At 45.0% G+C, this 14,176-nt stretch overlaps 1 protein-coding gene across 1 annotated transcript in view; it reads left to right on the top strand.

Moving 5' to 3' along the window:
• The window catches only part of adamtsl3 (ADAMTS-like 3), a gene marked incomplete at its 5' end in the record, with an annotated part of 671,346 nt that overhangs the window by 640,607 nt on the left and 16,563 nt on the right, over positions 1-14,176 (top strand). Inside the window, one exon of the mRNA XM_084308274.1 lies at positions 4,920-5,207. Coding sequence (XP_084164400.1) covers positions 4,920-5,207 — 288 coding nt within the window. The remainder of the gene's footprint in view (positions 1-4,919; positions 5,208-14,176) is intronic.

Raw genomic sequence — 14,176 nt, 5'->3', positions numbered from 1 at the left:
TTGTTGACCTTCCCTTCCCTTGTATGATGTGGTTCCCCTGTTTGGTTTTGTGTTTGTTGTATTGCCTTGGTGTCTAGTTGGTTAAATGTTTGTGTTTTAGACTGGCCTGGCCAGGTGTTGCCAATCATAATTAGTCTGGTATTTAAGTGTGTGTCTTCCTCTCCTCGTTGTGGCGTCATACCTCCAGTTTCCCCTGTTCCTGTCCACGTCGTTGTTGCACTGTGTTTCATACTAAGTAAGTGTTAGTGTTTTGATGTTGCCTGTTTGTTTTACGTGTTCTCAAGTTCGTTGTTCTCTAGTGCCAGCACAGCTGCGCCGTTTATGTTATTTTTTTTGTTCTCAAGTTCGTTGTTTATTGTGCCAGCACGGCTGCGCCATTTATGTTCTTTTTTCGTGTAGTGTTAAGTGAATCTAAAGTAAAGTCCTTATCTACACGAATCCTGCCGTCTCTGCCTCCTCCATTCCTGTCAGCACAACTGGGTTCTCATCTCCTTCCCTCACTACCCCTCCCACTCGTAACACGAAACAGATAATCCACGCTGCTTTCGGTTGCCTCAATGAATGCAATAGTCTCAGGTTACATGGCATGCATTTTTTCTCATGCATTTTCATTGACTCCAATCCAATGGGTGCAATACCATCCGGAGAGGCGATAGGGGGCGGTATTTTTCCAATTCGAGTGCCAGTGGTAACGTGAGGCTAGATTGATGAAATATGAATGGAAATCGCTAATAAAAAAAATAACGATTAAAAAACGGCATATCTCGTTCCTGGCACTCAGCGGTTGGCATGAAATAATGAATTATGCCGTGGCTGGCACTCAAAGTGTTAAAGTGGCAATACAACACATGGGTATGAATGGTCTGACATGGGAGGAAGTAGTAAGTGAGTTAAATAAGGGGATTGTGAGTAACCAAGAAGTCCAGAGAACAGATAACATACATATATATATATACATAAGCAGGGCCGCCTGGGAGAAATGCGAGGCCCTGTGCGAGATTTTAAAGGTAAAAAAATAAAAAATAAAAATCATACAGTCAACATATTCTTAAATAATAGCGCTGCCAGAGGCTGGGCATGATACAGTCAACATATAGCAAGAGAGAGAGCGAGAGAGAGCTCCCGTTCTACAGTCAATATACAGTGTTATCGCTGCACAGACCCGGCAATGCCCCTGACCCTCCACCAGAGCAAGGCCAGAGAGAGAGAGAGAGAGAGAGAGAGAGAGAGAGAGAGAGAGAGAGAGAGAGAGAGACACATTGGAAAGAAACAACCCAAAACCAGAGCAAATTGAAATGATATTTGGCCCTAAACAGAGAGTACACAGTGGCAGAATACCTGAGCACTGTGACTGACCCAATACTAAGAAGATCCTTGACTAGGTACAGACTCAGCGAGCACAGCCTAGCCATCGAGAAAGGCCGCCATAGGCAGACCTGGCTCCCAAGCGAAGACAGACCCACTGCACACAAGATGAGGTGGAAACCGAGCTCCACTTCTTAACAACCTGCCCACTATACCAAGACATATACTTCTCACAAATTGCAAACACCCAAAGAGACTTTGAAAACATGGACAATAACTCAAAACTCCCATACCTACTGGGAGAAATACAAGAATGTGAAATAAAGCCCATTTGAATTGAAGAGAGAGAGATAGATAGAGCATGTCTGTGTGTGTTAGAAAGAGAGAGATAGAGAGAGAGCATGTCTGTTTGTGTGTGTGTGTTAGAGAGAGCATGTATATGTGTGTGTTAGAAAGAGAGAGAAATATATAGAGAGAGAGCATGTCATTTTGTGTGTTAGAGAGAGATATAGAGCATGTCTGTGTGTGTTAGAACGAGAGAGAGGGAGAGAGAGCATGTGTGTTTGTGTGTTAGAGAGAGAGAGCATGTCTGTGTGCATAGGCGCCCACTTAACGGAGCAGAAGATGCACGTGCTCTAGGACTATTGAACTTGGGGGAGCAAGCTTGTCTCTTTGCTCCCTCACTTTTTGATCATATCATATGATATAAATATCCCCCCCCAATTTATAAATCTTATCGAACCATAACTACGTAATTTCAATCAAATTAATAATACGCAATGACACTTAATAGCAAGTTTTTAAGTTTCCAAAGATTGTGTGACCCCCACTTTAATGGTTTGATCCAGTGCCCACGGGCCACGGTTCGTCGGCATGACGTATACGACATGTTGGGGGAGGCGGCTTTTTCGAAACCCTTGAAAAATTCAGGCTGGATATTGGATAACATTGTGACTCGTGAGGATTATTCTTCGGCGTTTACATCAAAATGGAGCAAATCATCACGTAAGTCGAACACTGTGACTGTATACTAAATGCGCAAACAGATTGAAACTGAATATTTCTCGTATGGTGAGCCTCGGCGCTGCACCCAGTGCACCGAGTGAATCCAGAGATACAGGATGGTGCGCAGGCGCTGTGATCACCCAACGGCGGAAATAATGCAACTTTGAGCAGTTTATAAAATAATATTAAAAATATTTATTAGCAACGCCGAGCTTTCAAACCATCCCGTATCTCTGTGCGAACCCCTCGTGCAACTGTGAGCACCTTTGTAATGTCTCTGTGATACTTGTATAACGAACGGTTCGGCCAGAACCAGTCCTTCATGGTAAATCTAGGTTGGTTTCCCATTGAGGAGCAAGTGACTGTGGATTCACTCGGTGCAGCACAGTCACGAAAGGGGACCCTGATGTAAACAAGACAAACGTCTTTCTCTGGTCTGCATCCCCTTAACAATTGTGTGTATTGAGCCGTACTGTATTGTACCCATTCTGCAATCTGTTAAATAAAGTTTTCATTCATTCAGCCGCCGCGCTCACTGGGGCTATTGATAGCGTCAATTAGTTGTTGTTGTTGTTGTTGTTGTTGGTGCTGCGGATGTGAACGGGGCTGGAGGGGCTTTGGGAGGATGGGAAAGTTATTATTATTATTATTATAATAGTAATTGGCTATCATACGTGCCTAGCTAGCGTTAGCTAAAAGAGCCCTCGCAGTGAAGTTATTATAGCTATCATACTGCAATATAAACTGAGTTTTATAGTGAAAAGAGCAGCTTTATTTTGGTCAAGATTGAAGGCTCTATATTGCAGGAAATTGCACATACAGGTGTTCATTAAATGTAAAAAAAATCTGCCGTGGAGGGGTTCGTGCCGGACCCCCTCCAAACCACCCCTTGCAAAAAAACAAAAACAAAAACAAAAAAAAAGGTTAAAAAAAAAAAAGAATAAAAAAAAAACTTGCACCCCCACTTTCAACTATAACTAGGCGGCCATGTCTGTGTGTGTGTGTGTGTGTGTGTGTTAGAGAGAGAGCATGTATGAGAGAGATAAGCAAGACAGCTAAGATGAGCCCCTAAAGGATATTCAACTTTTAATGGAAGAACAAAACAGAAGGAAAAGATAACTTTACAAAGGCAACATGAATATACATAGATCCAAAAGGACAAAGATCAACACTTAAATCCAAAGAGAAGAGGGTCTATACCAGAGAAAACAAAGTAGCAAGGAGCCAACGGCCGACATCAGCTAAATAGGCTAACTGCAAATAGAGTAGCCAGGTACTGACACCAGGTATACACCGTTAGCTACAACAGCTAGCCGGCCCGTTTGGCTCAATATAACGTTAGCTACGTTAGCTAGCCGGCCCGCTTTGGCTCAATATAACATTAGCTACAACAGCTAGCCGGCCCGTTTGGCTCAATATAACGTTAGCTATGTTAGCTAGCCGGCCCGCTTGGCTCAATATAACATTAGCTACAACAGCTAGCCGGCCCGTTTGGCTCAATATAACGTTAGCTACGTTAGCTAGCCGGCCCGCTTGGCTCAATATAACATTAGCTACAACAGCTAGCCGGCCCGTTTGGCTCAATATAACGTTAGCTACGTTAGCTAGCCAGCCTGCTTTGTCTCAATATAACATTAGCTACAACAGCTAGCCGGCCCGTTTGGCTCAATATAACGTTAGCTACGTTAGCTAGCCGGCCCGCTTGGCTCAACATAACGTTAGCCAACATAACGTTAGCCTTAGCCACGATAGCTAGCCGGCCCGAGAGAGAGAGAGAGAGAGATATATCCACGGCGGGAATAGAATAGAGTGCATTAAAAACTCACCAAACGTCCAAGAGGATGGAGACAACCGCGTGGAGTTGACAAAGTTCATCTGCCGAACGACCGCCCTCTTCATCTTGGCATAACAATGCTGCACGCGCTCTCTCTAGGTTAGCTAACGCTAGTTAGCCTTTAGCTAAGCTAGCTACTAGCCGACATGGCTATCCCGACTGAACCACACGTTAGCACTCGATATTATAACGTAGCTAAAGCTAACTAGCTGTCCCTGCCTTTAGCTAAGCCGACATGGCTAGCCTGACTGAACTGTCTAACATGCAACAACTTTCATCATCTGCTGAACGACCGTCCTCTTCGTCTTGGCTGGCATAAGCATAACCTCCAATGCTGCACGGGCAAAATAGTCAAACGCAGCTGACGCACGCGGGCCGACTGTACACATGTAACCCCTCCCTTTGTTGAAACCAATAGTATGTCTGCTGCAGAGCCCCAGAGCTCCAATAGTGAGTATGTCTGCTGCAGAGCCGCAGAGCCAGGAACAAGTCAGACACATTCTACAAACGTGTCTAATGTGAAATATATAAGCATATAAGCAAAACTAGATTTTAGGTCTGTGATGAAAAAGGGCCTTGCGGGAAGGGGGGCCTCGCAAAAAAAAAATAAAAAATAATAATAATAAAAAAAAATAATAAAAAAAAGGGGGGGCCCCCTTCCCGCAAGGCCCTGTGCGATCGCACTGCTCGCACACCCCCTTGGGCGGCCCTGTACATAAGGACAGTGTCTGTAACAGCATCATAACCCTTGTTGTCTGCCTTCATCTGCCCACAGGATGTCCTGTTGTGCCTGACCACAGGAAGACAGTACACTGGGACTACCAGAACCAGACCCTGAGGGACATCTCAATACCGCAGGTCCAAGTACAGACCCAGGGTCAAGACCAGGCCCAGGCCCAGTCCACAGCCCAGGGTCAGAGTCTGAAGTACAGGATGCTGGTGGGTGGTCGCGTTCTGGAGGTCAACACCCTGCAGGGGACATTTACAGGTCGCTATCACTGCCAGACTGTCCTCAACCACAACAGACAGGCGCTGTCTGCTTGGATATATGTCCATACTGAAGGTCAGTGTTCAGTTTCAGTTTCTTTAATAGTTGTCATACAGAAGTACAGAATACTTTTATACAAAATGCTTCTTACTGTTACGCTCCAGAGACTGTGCAAGACAAGATAAGTATGAAATAAAATAACATAGTATAGCATGTAAATTAGAAGTAAAAAAAATGAGGTCACAGTGTTCAGTATAGACATATGTACAATGTTCGATGCAGAGTAGACGTAACTGAGTTACCATATAATATACAATACTGTGTAGTGTACTAATATACAATACTATATAGTGCAAGGCAGAAATAGGATGAGGTGCAATTTAGGTACAATTTACAGTAGGTGTACGAGTTGTAGTGCAAATCCTTTATCAATAAATATAAAGTGTGTTTGTGTGATCTAAAGTGTGGAGAGTGGGTGCTGCAGTGTGTTGTTTGTTTAAGTGAGTGTGTGCGTGTGGGTGTGTGTGCTGTGTGCATTTGATGGTTGTTGCATAGTGTTTATTGTTCGTTTAGCAGCCTGATGGCCTGGGGATAGAAGCTTCTTCTGAGTCTTTCTGTGCTCGCCTTAAGACTCCGGTATCGCTTGCCTGACCGCAGCAGTTCAAAGAGGCAGTTGTTCGGGTGGCTCGAGTCCTTAATAATTCTCTTAGCCTTCCCCTTGCACCGCTTGTTGTAAATGTTCTGGAGGGTGGGAAGCCCCCCTCCAATTGTGCGTTCGGCTGAACGTGTCACTCTTTGTAGTCTGCTACGGTCTTGTGCAGTGCTATTCCCAAACCAGGAGGTGATGTTGCCAGTCAGGATGCTCTCTATTGTACATGAGTAGAAGTTCCTAAGGATCTTCTGACTGACTTGGAACTTCCTTAGGCGCCTGAGGAAGTAGAGGCGTTGTCGTGCCTTCTTCACAACACTGTCAATGTGTGTGGTCCATGTCAAATCCTCGGATATGTGGGCTCCGAGGTACTTGAAACTGTTCACTCTCTCAACCGGTGCCCCGTCGATGCTGAGGGGGCTGTAGTCCTTGACCCCCGACCTCCTGAAGTCCACAATCATCTCTTTTGTTTTGCTGACGTTCAGGGAGAGGCAGTTCTCCTGACACCACTGTGACAGGTTCTCTACCTCTTCCAGGTAGGCCCTTTCGTCGTTGGCAGAGAGTGTGTGTGTGCTGTGTGTGTGTGTGTGTGTGTGACTGTGTTCTCTTTTGTGTGTGTGTGTGTGCGTGTGCGTGTGCGTGTGTGTGTGTGACTGTGTTCTCTAATATTACAGCTAACACCCCTGATGTATTTGTTGTAAATTAACACCTTAGGGAGGTGTCCATTCTTGAGGTTGGCTGTACTTTTGACTACAGCTTAGAAGAAGCCTTTCTAACCAAAATGCTGAAATACCAACAGCTACAGCAGACCATCTCACAGCTAGGCTACAGATGTAAACTCCTAGTTTTTATCTTTGGCAGCCTAGGGCATGTGCACAAGTTGGTTGTGAGGGGCCCAAAAGGAAGGCCAAGCAGTTAGCCAGGTACTGCTCAGTATCAGCAATTATAGGAAGCCGGCCGCTCAATTTGGAGGAGGCGTTGTTTCCTTTCCCCATGATTCTGCCGTCCATGCACCTTGTACCTGGCTGTTCTTTCATAATTTCTGACTGCACTGGTAGTGTTTATGTCCTTTGTATGAGGCCTCCTTGTACTTATGTTCATGTGGACATAAATAAACATTTCAAGTGTGTGTGTGTGTGTGTGTGTGTGTGTGTGTGTGTGTGTGTGTGTGTGTGTGTGTGTGTGTGTGTGTGTGTGTGTGTGTAAGTGTGTAAGTGTGTAACAGAGTTGGAGATGTCTGTTAAACTTACTTCTCATAAATACTACCCTTACGCTAAATCAGGTACACATACACACTTTTCATGTAGCTTGACCGGTGCTGCTGCTGCCTTTCCTTCTGGCAAGCACAGGACTTAGAGAGTTCCCATGTTTGTAGTGGGCGGAGATGGAGCAACAGATACATGCAACGAGCACATGCACACATGGCGACAGCAGAACCACAGTATACAAGAAAATTGTGAAATAGAGCAATAGATAGAACCACTGCAAGCGTATGGACACAGGGTGAAATACGAGACAACAGCCCAGGGCCGCACGCCCCGTGGGGGCAGGAGGAGCCACTCAGAAGGTTCAGCACTGCAGGCCAGACAGAAGGCCGCACAAAGCCATTCCACGGGACCGGCCGAGACAGAGACAGGCCAAAAGGTTCTCCCATGTCTGCAGAAAAGCAGACATGGGAGAAAATAGACATCCTAACTAAACTAGACAGATTAATCTAAAGGTCAGTCCCCGACCAGGTGAGATCAGGGTAGGTTGAAGGAGAGAGAGAAAAGATGGGTCTTAAGCAGGGATTTAAAAGCTTCGACATAGCAGGCGCCCCTGACGACGGCAGGTCATTTGTTCCACAGGTAGGGAGCGTGGTAGACAAAGGGTCTGTGACCGGCGGATTTCTTTTTAACCCTAGGAATCGATAGAAGCCCCGCATTTTGTGAGCGCAGAGCACGAGCGGGCGACTATCGGGAGATGAGATCGGATAGATAGAGCGGTGCAAGCCCATTTAAAATTTTGTAGGTGAGGAGTAGCACTTTAAAATCAGATCGGGCTTGAATAGGAAGCCAGTGTAGGGCGGACAAAACTGGTGTGATGTGATCACATTTTCTAGTTCTAGTTAGTATCCGTGCAGCCGCATTTTGCATGAGTTGAAGATTTTTAATGCTTGAATTAGGTAGGCCTGAAAAAAACGCATTACAGTAGTCCAGACGTGATGAGACAAAAGCATGAATCAGGGTTTCAGCTCAAATGGAGCGAATTTTTGCGATATTACGAAGATGGAAGAAGGCAATTTTGGTGAAATTTTTTATATGTGCATTACATGAGAGGGAGGAATAAAAAATTACTCTGAGGTTTTTTATGGTGGAGCTCTGGGATACATGACAAGTATCAAAGTTGAGGGAGATGTCCTGAAACAGGCCTCTGTGGTTTGGGTGGCCAACAATTAACATCTCAGTTTTATCTGCATTAAGGAGTAGAAAGTTTTGCGACATCCACTTTTTGATGGCAAGCAAGCAGGCCTCAATGTTTTGTAATTGGGAGGAATCATTTGGCTTAATAGGTATATATAATTGGGTGTCATCAGCGTAAAAATGAAAGTTTATGCCAAATGTGCGTATAATATTGCCGAGGGGTAGCATGTAAATCGAAAATAGCAAAGGGCCCAGGACAGAGCCTTGTGGGACACCACATTGCACTGGGAGGGTCTCAGATGTTAAATCATTATAGACCATGCAGTGTGTTCTATCAGTTAAATAAGATTTAAACCAAGCAAGTGCGTGACCCCGAATGCCAACATGATTCTCAAGCCGACCTAGAAGAATCGAGTGATCGATAGTGTCAAAGGCTGCACTGAGATCAAGCAATAAGAGCACAGAAGTTAGGTTTGAGTCAAGAGAGAGCAGTAAGTCATTTGTGACTTTGGTAACCGCCGTTTCGGTGGAGTGTAAGGCTCTAAAGCCAGATTGAAAAGATTCATTAAGATTATTGTTTGATAAATGGTCAGTAAGTTGCGTTGCGACGATCCGTTCTAACACTTTGGATAGGAATGGAAGATTGGAGATGGGTCTGTAATTTTTCAAGATTAGAGGGTCGAGGTTCGGTTTTTTAAGTAGTGGTTTAATGACAGCTGATTTAAAGGCCAGGGGCACCACACCAGTAAACAAGGAGGTGTTGAAGATATTGAGTAGGGCAGGGCCTAGAGTTGGGAAGAGTTTTTTGATGAGAGTTGCTGGAAGAGGGTCAAACAGACAGGTTGAGGGTTTAGCCGCGCCAACCAATTTAGAGAGGGCAGCATAGCGTTTTCAAGGCAGCATAGCGTATGGCTGGATTCAAAGTGAGGGGGAAGGCCCATCAGAGGTTGGGAAGGACTCTGATGGTTGAGTAAGGCAACAATTTCATCTCTTATGAGGTCAATTTTCTTGGTAAAGAATTTAATTAATTCGTTAGCCGAGAACGCATGGTTTAGGGCACTTGGTTGTTTCTGAGTAAGTTTTGCAACTGTGTCAAACAGAAACTTTGAGTTGTTTTTGTTTTCATTAATGAGCCTGGAAAAATATGAGGTTTTGGCAAGTGAGAGTGCCTTTTTGTAGTTACGTAAACTATCATTCCAGGCAAGGCGGAATACTTCGAGTTTGGTCGAACGCCATTTATGTTCAAGTTTGCGACAAGCCTTTTTAAAGGAGCGTGTTTCCTCCGTAAACCAGGGAGTTTGTTTTTGCGGAGCACGTTTAATTTTAGGCTTAAGGGGAGCGACAATGTCGAGCGTGCTACGAAGGGCGGCGTTAAGTTTGTCTGTAAAGAGATCAAGGGGGCCAGAGTAAGAGAGGAAGGGAGAGTAGGTGTCTGGTAGGCAGTTAACTAGAGTTGGGACAGTTGAGGCGTTAATACGACGGCTCATGTAGCTACACTGTCTGGGCGAGAAACCGTCAGATCAATTTGAAATTTGACCAAAGTAGTGGTCTGAGAGAGCAGGAACATAGGGGGAAACGGTCAAATTTGACACAGTGAGACCGCGGGCTAGGACTAGGTCAAGGGTGTTCCCACCACTGTGAGTGGGTTGGTCAACGATTTGAATGAGACTGACAGAGTCAATGATGTCGGTAAAAGCCTTATTTAGGGGATCTAGAGTTTTGTTGGAATGAATGTTAAAATCACCAACAATTAAAATGTTATCTGAGCACGTAACAAGCTCAGAGATGAAAGTGGAAAACTCATCTAGGAAGAGGGTGTAAGGGCCTGGGGGGGCGGTATAGGACAGCCATTACAAAGGATGCAGTGGAGGTAGGAATCAGACCGCCACACTTTCTGTTGGGCGGAGAGGGATGCAACAGGAGCACCTCAAACGAGGAAAACGTACAGTTTGCGTCGGATGTAAAGTTGTGCTTAGAGTCGTAAATTAGAGCAACTCTGCCTCCTTTCTTGGAGATGCGTGCGATATGGGAGCTACTAAAATTAGGGGGTAAAGCCTCGTTTAAGGGCAGAAAGTCATTAGGTTTAAAGGATAACTCCACTATTTTGGGAAATTAGCTTATTTAACATCTTCCCTGGAGTTAGACAAGAAGATGCATACCTTTTTTGTCTCTGTGCGTGCATTTTAGCTTTGGGAATAGATGCTCCGTTAGCATAGCTTAGCTTCATCACTGGAAGTGAGGCAGGACAGTAGCCTTACAGTGCCTTACAGTGTATTGCAAGGTCTGACATTGACCAAACTTGATATGCATGACCTTGGTGGGCTCTAGGTCAACTCCTGAAAAGGGGGTCAATGTCAGACCTTGCAATCAAAAGTTAGGGGCGCACTGAAATTATGGCAAGGGTTATTAGCCCCCTAACTTTTGATTGCAAAGTCTGACATTGACCCCCTTTTCAGGAGTTGACCTAGAGCCCACCAAGGTCATGCATATCAAGTTTGGTCAATGTCAGACCTTGCAATACACTGTAAGGCACTGTAAGGCTACTGTCCTGCCTCACTTCCAGTGATGAAGCTAAGCTATGCTAACGGAGCATCTATTCCCAAAGCTAAAATGCACGCACAGAGACAAAAAAGGTATGCATCTTCTTGTCTAACTCCAGGGAAGATGTTAAATAAGCTAATTTCCCAAAATAGTGGAGTTATCCTTTAAGCCATGTCTCAGTGAGGCCCAATAAGTCGAGACTATGGTCTGTTATCAGTTCATTTACCAAAAGAGCTTTGGTTGGCAGAGAGCGAATGTTGATAAGGCCAACCTTCACGCACTCTGTATATTTAACAGCGCGATTTTCAGCCATGCGGGTAGGTTTAATCGCAATTAAGTTGGCATGGTTTATCGCACAAGGATGAGCTGGGTAAAGCGGAGCGTAATGAGATATTCTAGTTTTGATTGGATATACCGGTTTAAGGATAGAGATAGAAAGAGAGGAGGGGGAGCCTGGTGGAGGAGGGACCCAGCATGGTTAGGAAAGGTATAGGGATTGGCAGGCTCCATCGGTTTAGCATCACTAGCAGGCTCACTAAGAGCCTGCACCCTGGCATGCTTGTGGGGTGGCTGTCAGCCCGAAGCTATAATCTTGTCTATATTGCTAGATAAGAGAGAGGCGCCTTGCATGTTAGGATGCACGCCGTCCTTTCTCAGCAAGCCAGGGCGCACCCAGAAAGAGGACCAGTTATCCACAAACACTAAGCCCTGTTCTTTACAGTATTTTTCCAGCCATCGGTGTAGAGAAGCTGTCCTACTCATGAACTCATCATCATGCCGGTTTACAGGCAGGGGGCCAGAGAAGATTACTCGATGCCGACTCATCCTTCTGGCGAGGTTAGAAAGCCTAACTATGTTGATCTTTGTGACCTCAGAGACTTTCATCCTACAGTAATTATTTCCGACGTGTATAACAATATGCTCAAATTTATCTTCAGTGGGTGCGAGATGTGGGTTATCTTTTCCCTTGACTATGCTATTCGCCAGAAATCTCAGGTTGGCTTCAATGTCGGTAGCTCTGGCTTCCCCAAAACATTTGATCTCGGCTGGCTTGTCTAGCTTAATATGCCGGGTGATGGAGTCGCCAATCACAAGGACAGGAAGACTGGGTTTCAGTGGAGGCCGCTGCGTGCTGGGACCGGAACCCGCAACATGTGTAAGATCATGTTGCGGAGCAAGTGTTGAGGCCGACACCGAGCGGTTACACTGCCACTCCGTATTGGGCGCAAAGACCATGTCCTGAGCACTATGTCTGGGACTCTCCAGACTAGAAGACCTCGCTTGAGGCTCCTTAGAAAAGCCTGAAGTGTCCGAGACGTCTAAAGCTGACTGTTTTCCTGACTCAAGTTCAAGGACACGACTCTCTAACCGAGAGGGACAGACAGAATACAGAGCCATGCTTACCCAGGTGGTGGTGGTAGACCAAAAAAAGAAAAAAAGGTGCTATGGATCAACTGCTAAAGGCTATGTGTATGAAGCCAATTGAAGGTTTAGCTAAAGAGCTAAAACCAGTAGGTCGAGCTAGCCGGGTAAGCCTGGAAGCTAGCGGACTAGGATAGTATAGTTGACAAGCTAACAAGGCAAGACCAGAAAATGCAGATACAAAAGAGTGGCCTGCTGGAGGAGGGCAAGTAAGAGGCAGTAGATACTCGAATGCACTCGGTTGCCTCCTCGGAAAACTCCAGCAGGAAAACTCCAAGTCTTTGTCTGTCTTAGTCGGTCGCCTGCGCTTCGCTGGCGCTTGGATAAACTACACTTAAATCCCTGATGAATTGAAACTGATTGATTCAGAGAGAACAACCACCAAAAATAATACACAATGGGTACTGACTTACTTTACTCAACTAAATCACAAGTGTAGTCAGCTCAGCTTTAGTGCAAAGTGAGCTACAGGCAGCAGTATTTAACACAGGCCTTGCCTCTGACTGATTGGACTAATTAGCACAGGCTGCTCAAGTCAATCCCTATGGGGTGAACTGAGCTGGTTGATTCAGAGAGAACAACCACCAAAAATAATACACAATGGGTACTGACTTACTTTACTCAGCTAAATCACAAGTGTAGTCAGCTTAGCGTTAGTGCAAAGTGAGCTACAGGCAGCAGTATTTAACACTGGCCTTGCCTCTGACTGATTGGACTAATTAGCACAGGCTGCTCAAGTCAATCCCTATGGGGTGAACTGAGCTGATTGATTCAGAGAGAACAACCACCAAAAATAATACACAATGGGTACTGACTTACTTTACTCAACTAAATCACAAGTGTAGTCAGCTCAGCTTTAGTGCAAAGTGAGCTACAGGCAGCAGTATTTAACACAGGCCTTGCCTCTGACTGATTGGAATAATTAGCACAGGCTGCTCAAGTCAATCCCTATGGGGTGAACTGAGCTGATTGATTCAGAGAGAACAACCACCAAAAATAATACACAATGGGTACTGACTTACTTTACTCAGCTAAATCACAAGTGTAGTCAGCTTAGCGTTAGTGCAAAGTGAGCTACAGGCAGCAGTATTTAACACAGGCCTTGCCTCTGACTGATTGGACTAATTAGCACAGGCTGCTCAAGTCAATCCCTATGGGGTGAACTGAGCTGATTGATTCAGAGAGAACAACCACCAAAAATAATACACAATGGGTACTGACTTACTTTACTCAGCTAAATCACAAGTGTAGTCATCTCAGCTTTAGTGCAAAGTGAGCTACAGGCAGCAGTATTTAACACAGGCCTTGCCTCTGACTGATTGGACTAATTAGCACAGGCTGCTCAAGTCAATGGGTACTGACTTACTTTTACTCAGCTAAATCACAAGTGTAGTCAGCTCAGCTCAGCTGACTTTCCACTAGGTGGAAAGATTTCAGCCTGGGAGAAAAAGTAACAGTCCTTGCTAGCATGACTGAGACCTGCGGGAGCATGTCTATGTTCCCCGGGTCCTATGTTCCCCGGGTTCTATGTTCCCCGCTTTGATTGATTGATAGATTGAAAATGTTAGACCACCAGCCCTGATTCCAAACTCTAACCTTAACCAGTTCGAACGAGGGCCTAAGCTTAACCGTTCGAAACAAGGCGGACATTAATAATTAATAAAATAATAAAAATTTATAAAATGTTCAATCTATTAATCAATCAAAGCGGGGAACATAGAACCCGGGGAACATAGGACCCGGGGAACATAGGGATGATCCCAGACCTGCTACTGTCATTTTCAAATAAATATATTATTGACAAACAAATTAGACCATTAATTCTCATGATAAGACCACATTTCCCATAAACCCTGTCACTTCCTGTTGGAAGGACATTTGACCATTTGTTCCCGCCCCCTGGCTTGGGATTTGTTTTGATGAAGAGGGTGAACAGCCCTTGCTAACTGTGAACGTGGAGTTATGTTTGTTGATGAAGCAAGTTTTGTTTGGAAAGGCTTCCTTTCCACAATGTCTTAAGCAGAACCTCT

Source organism: Notolepis coatsorum (assembly GCF_963971535.1).
Source record: "Notolepis coatsorum genome assembly, chromosome: 2".
NCBI lineage: Eukaryota > Metazoa > Chordata > Actinopteri > Aulopiformes > Paralepididae > Notolepis > Notolepis coatsorum.
Note: the sequence above shows the minus strand (reverse complement) of the source record. Positions and strands in the feature narration are given on the sequence as shown.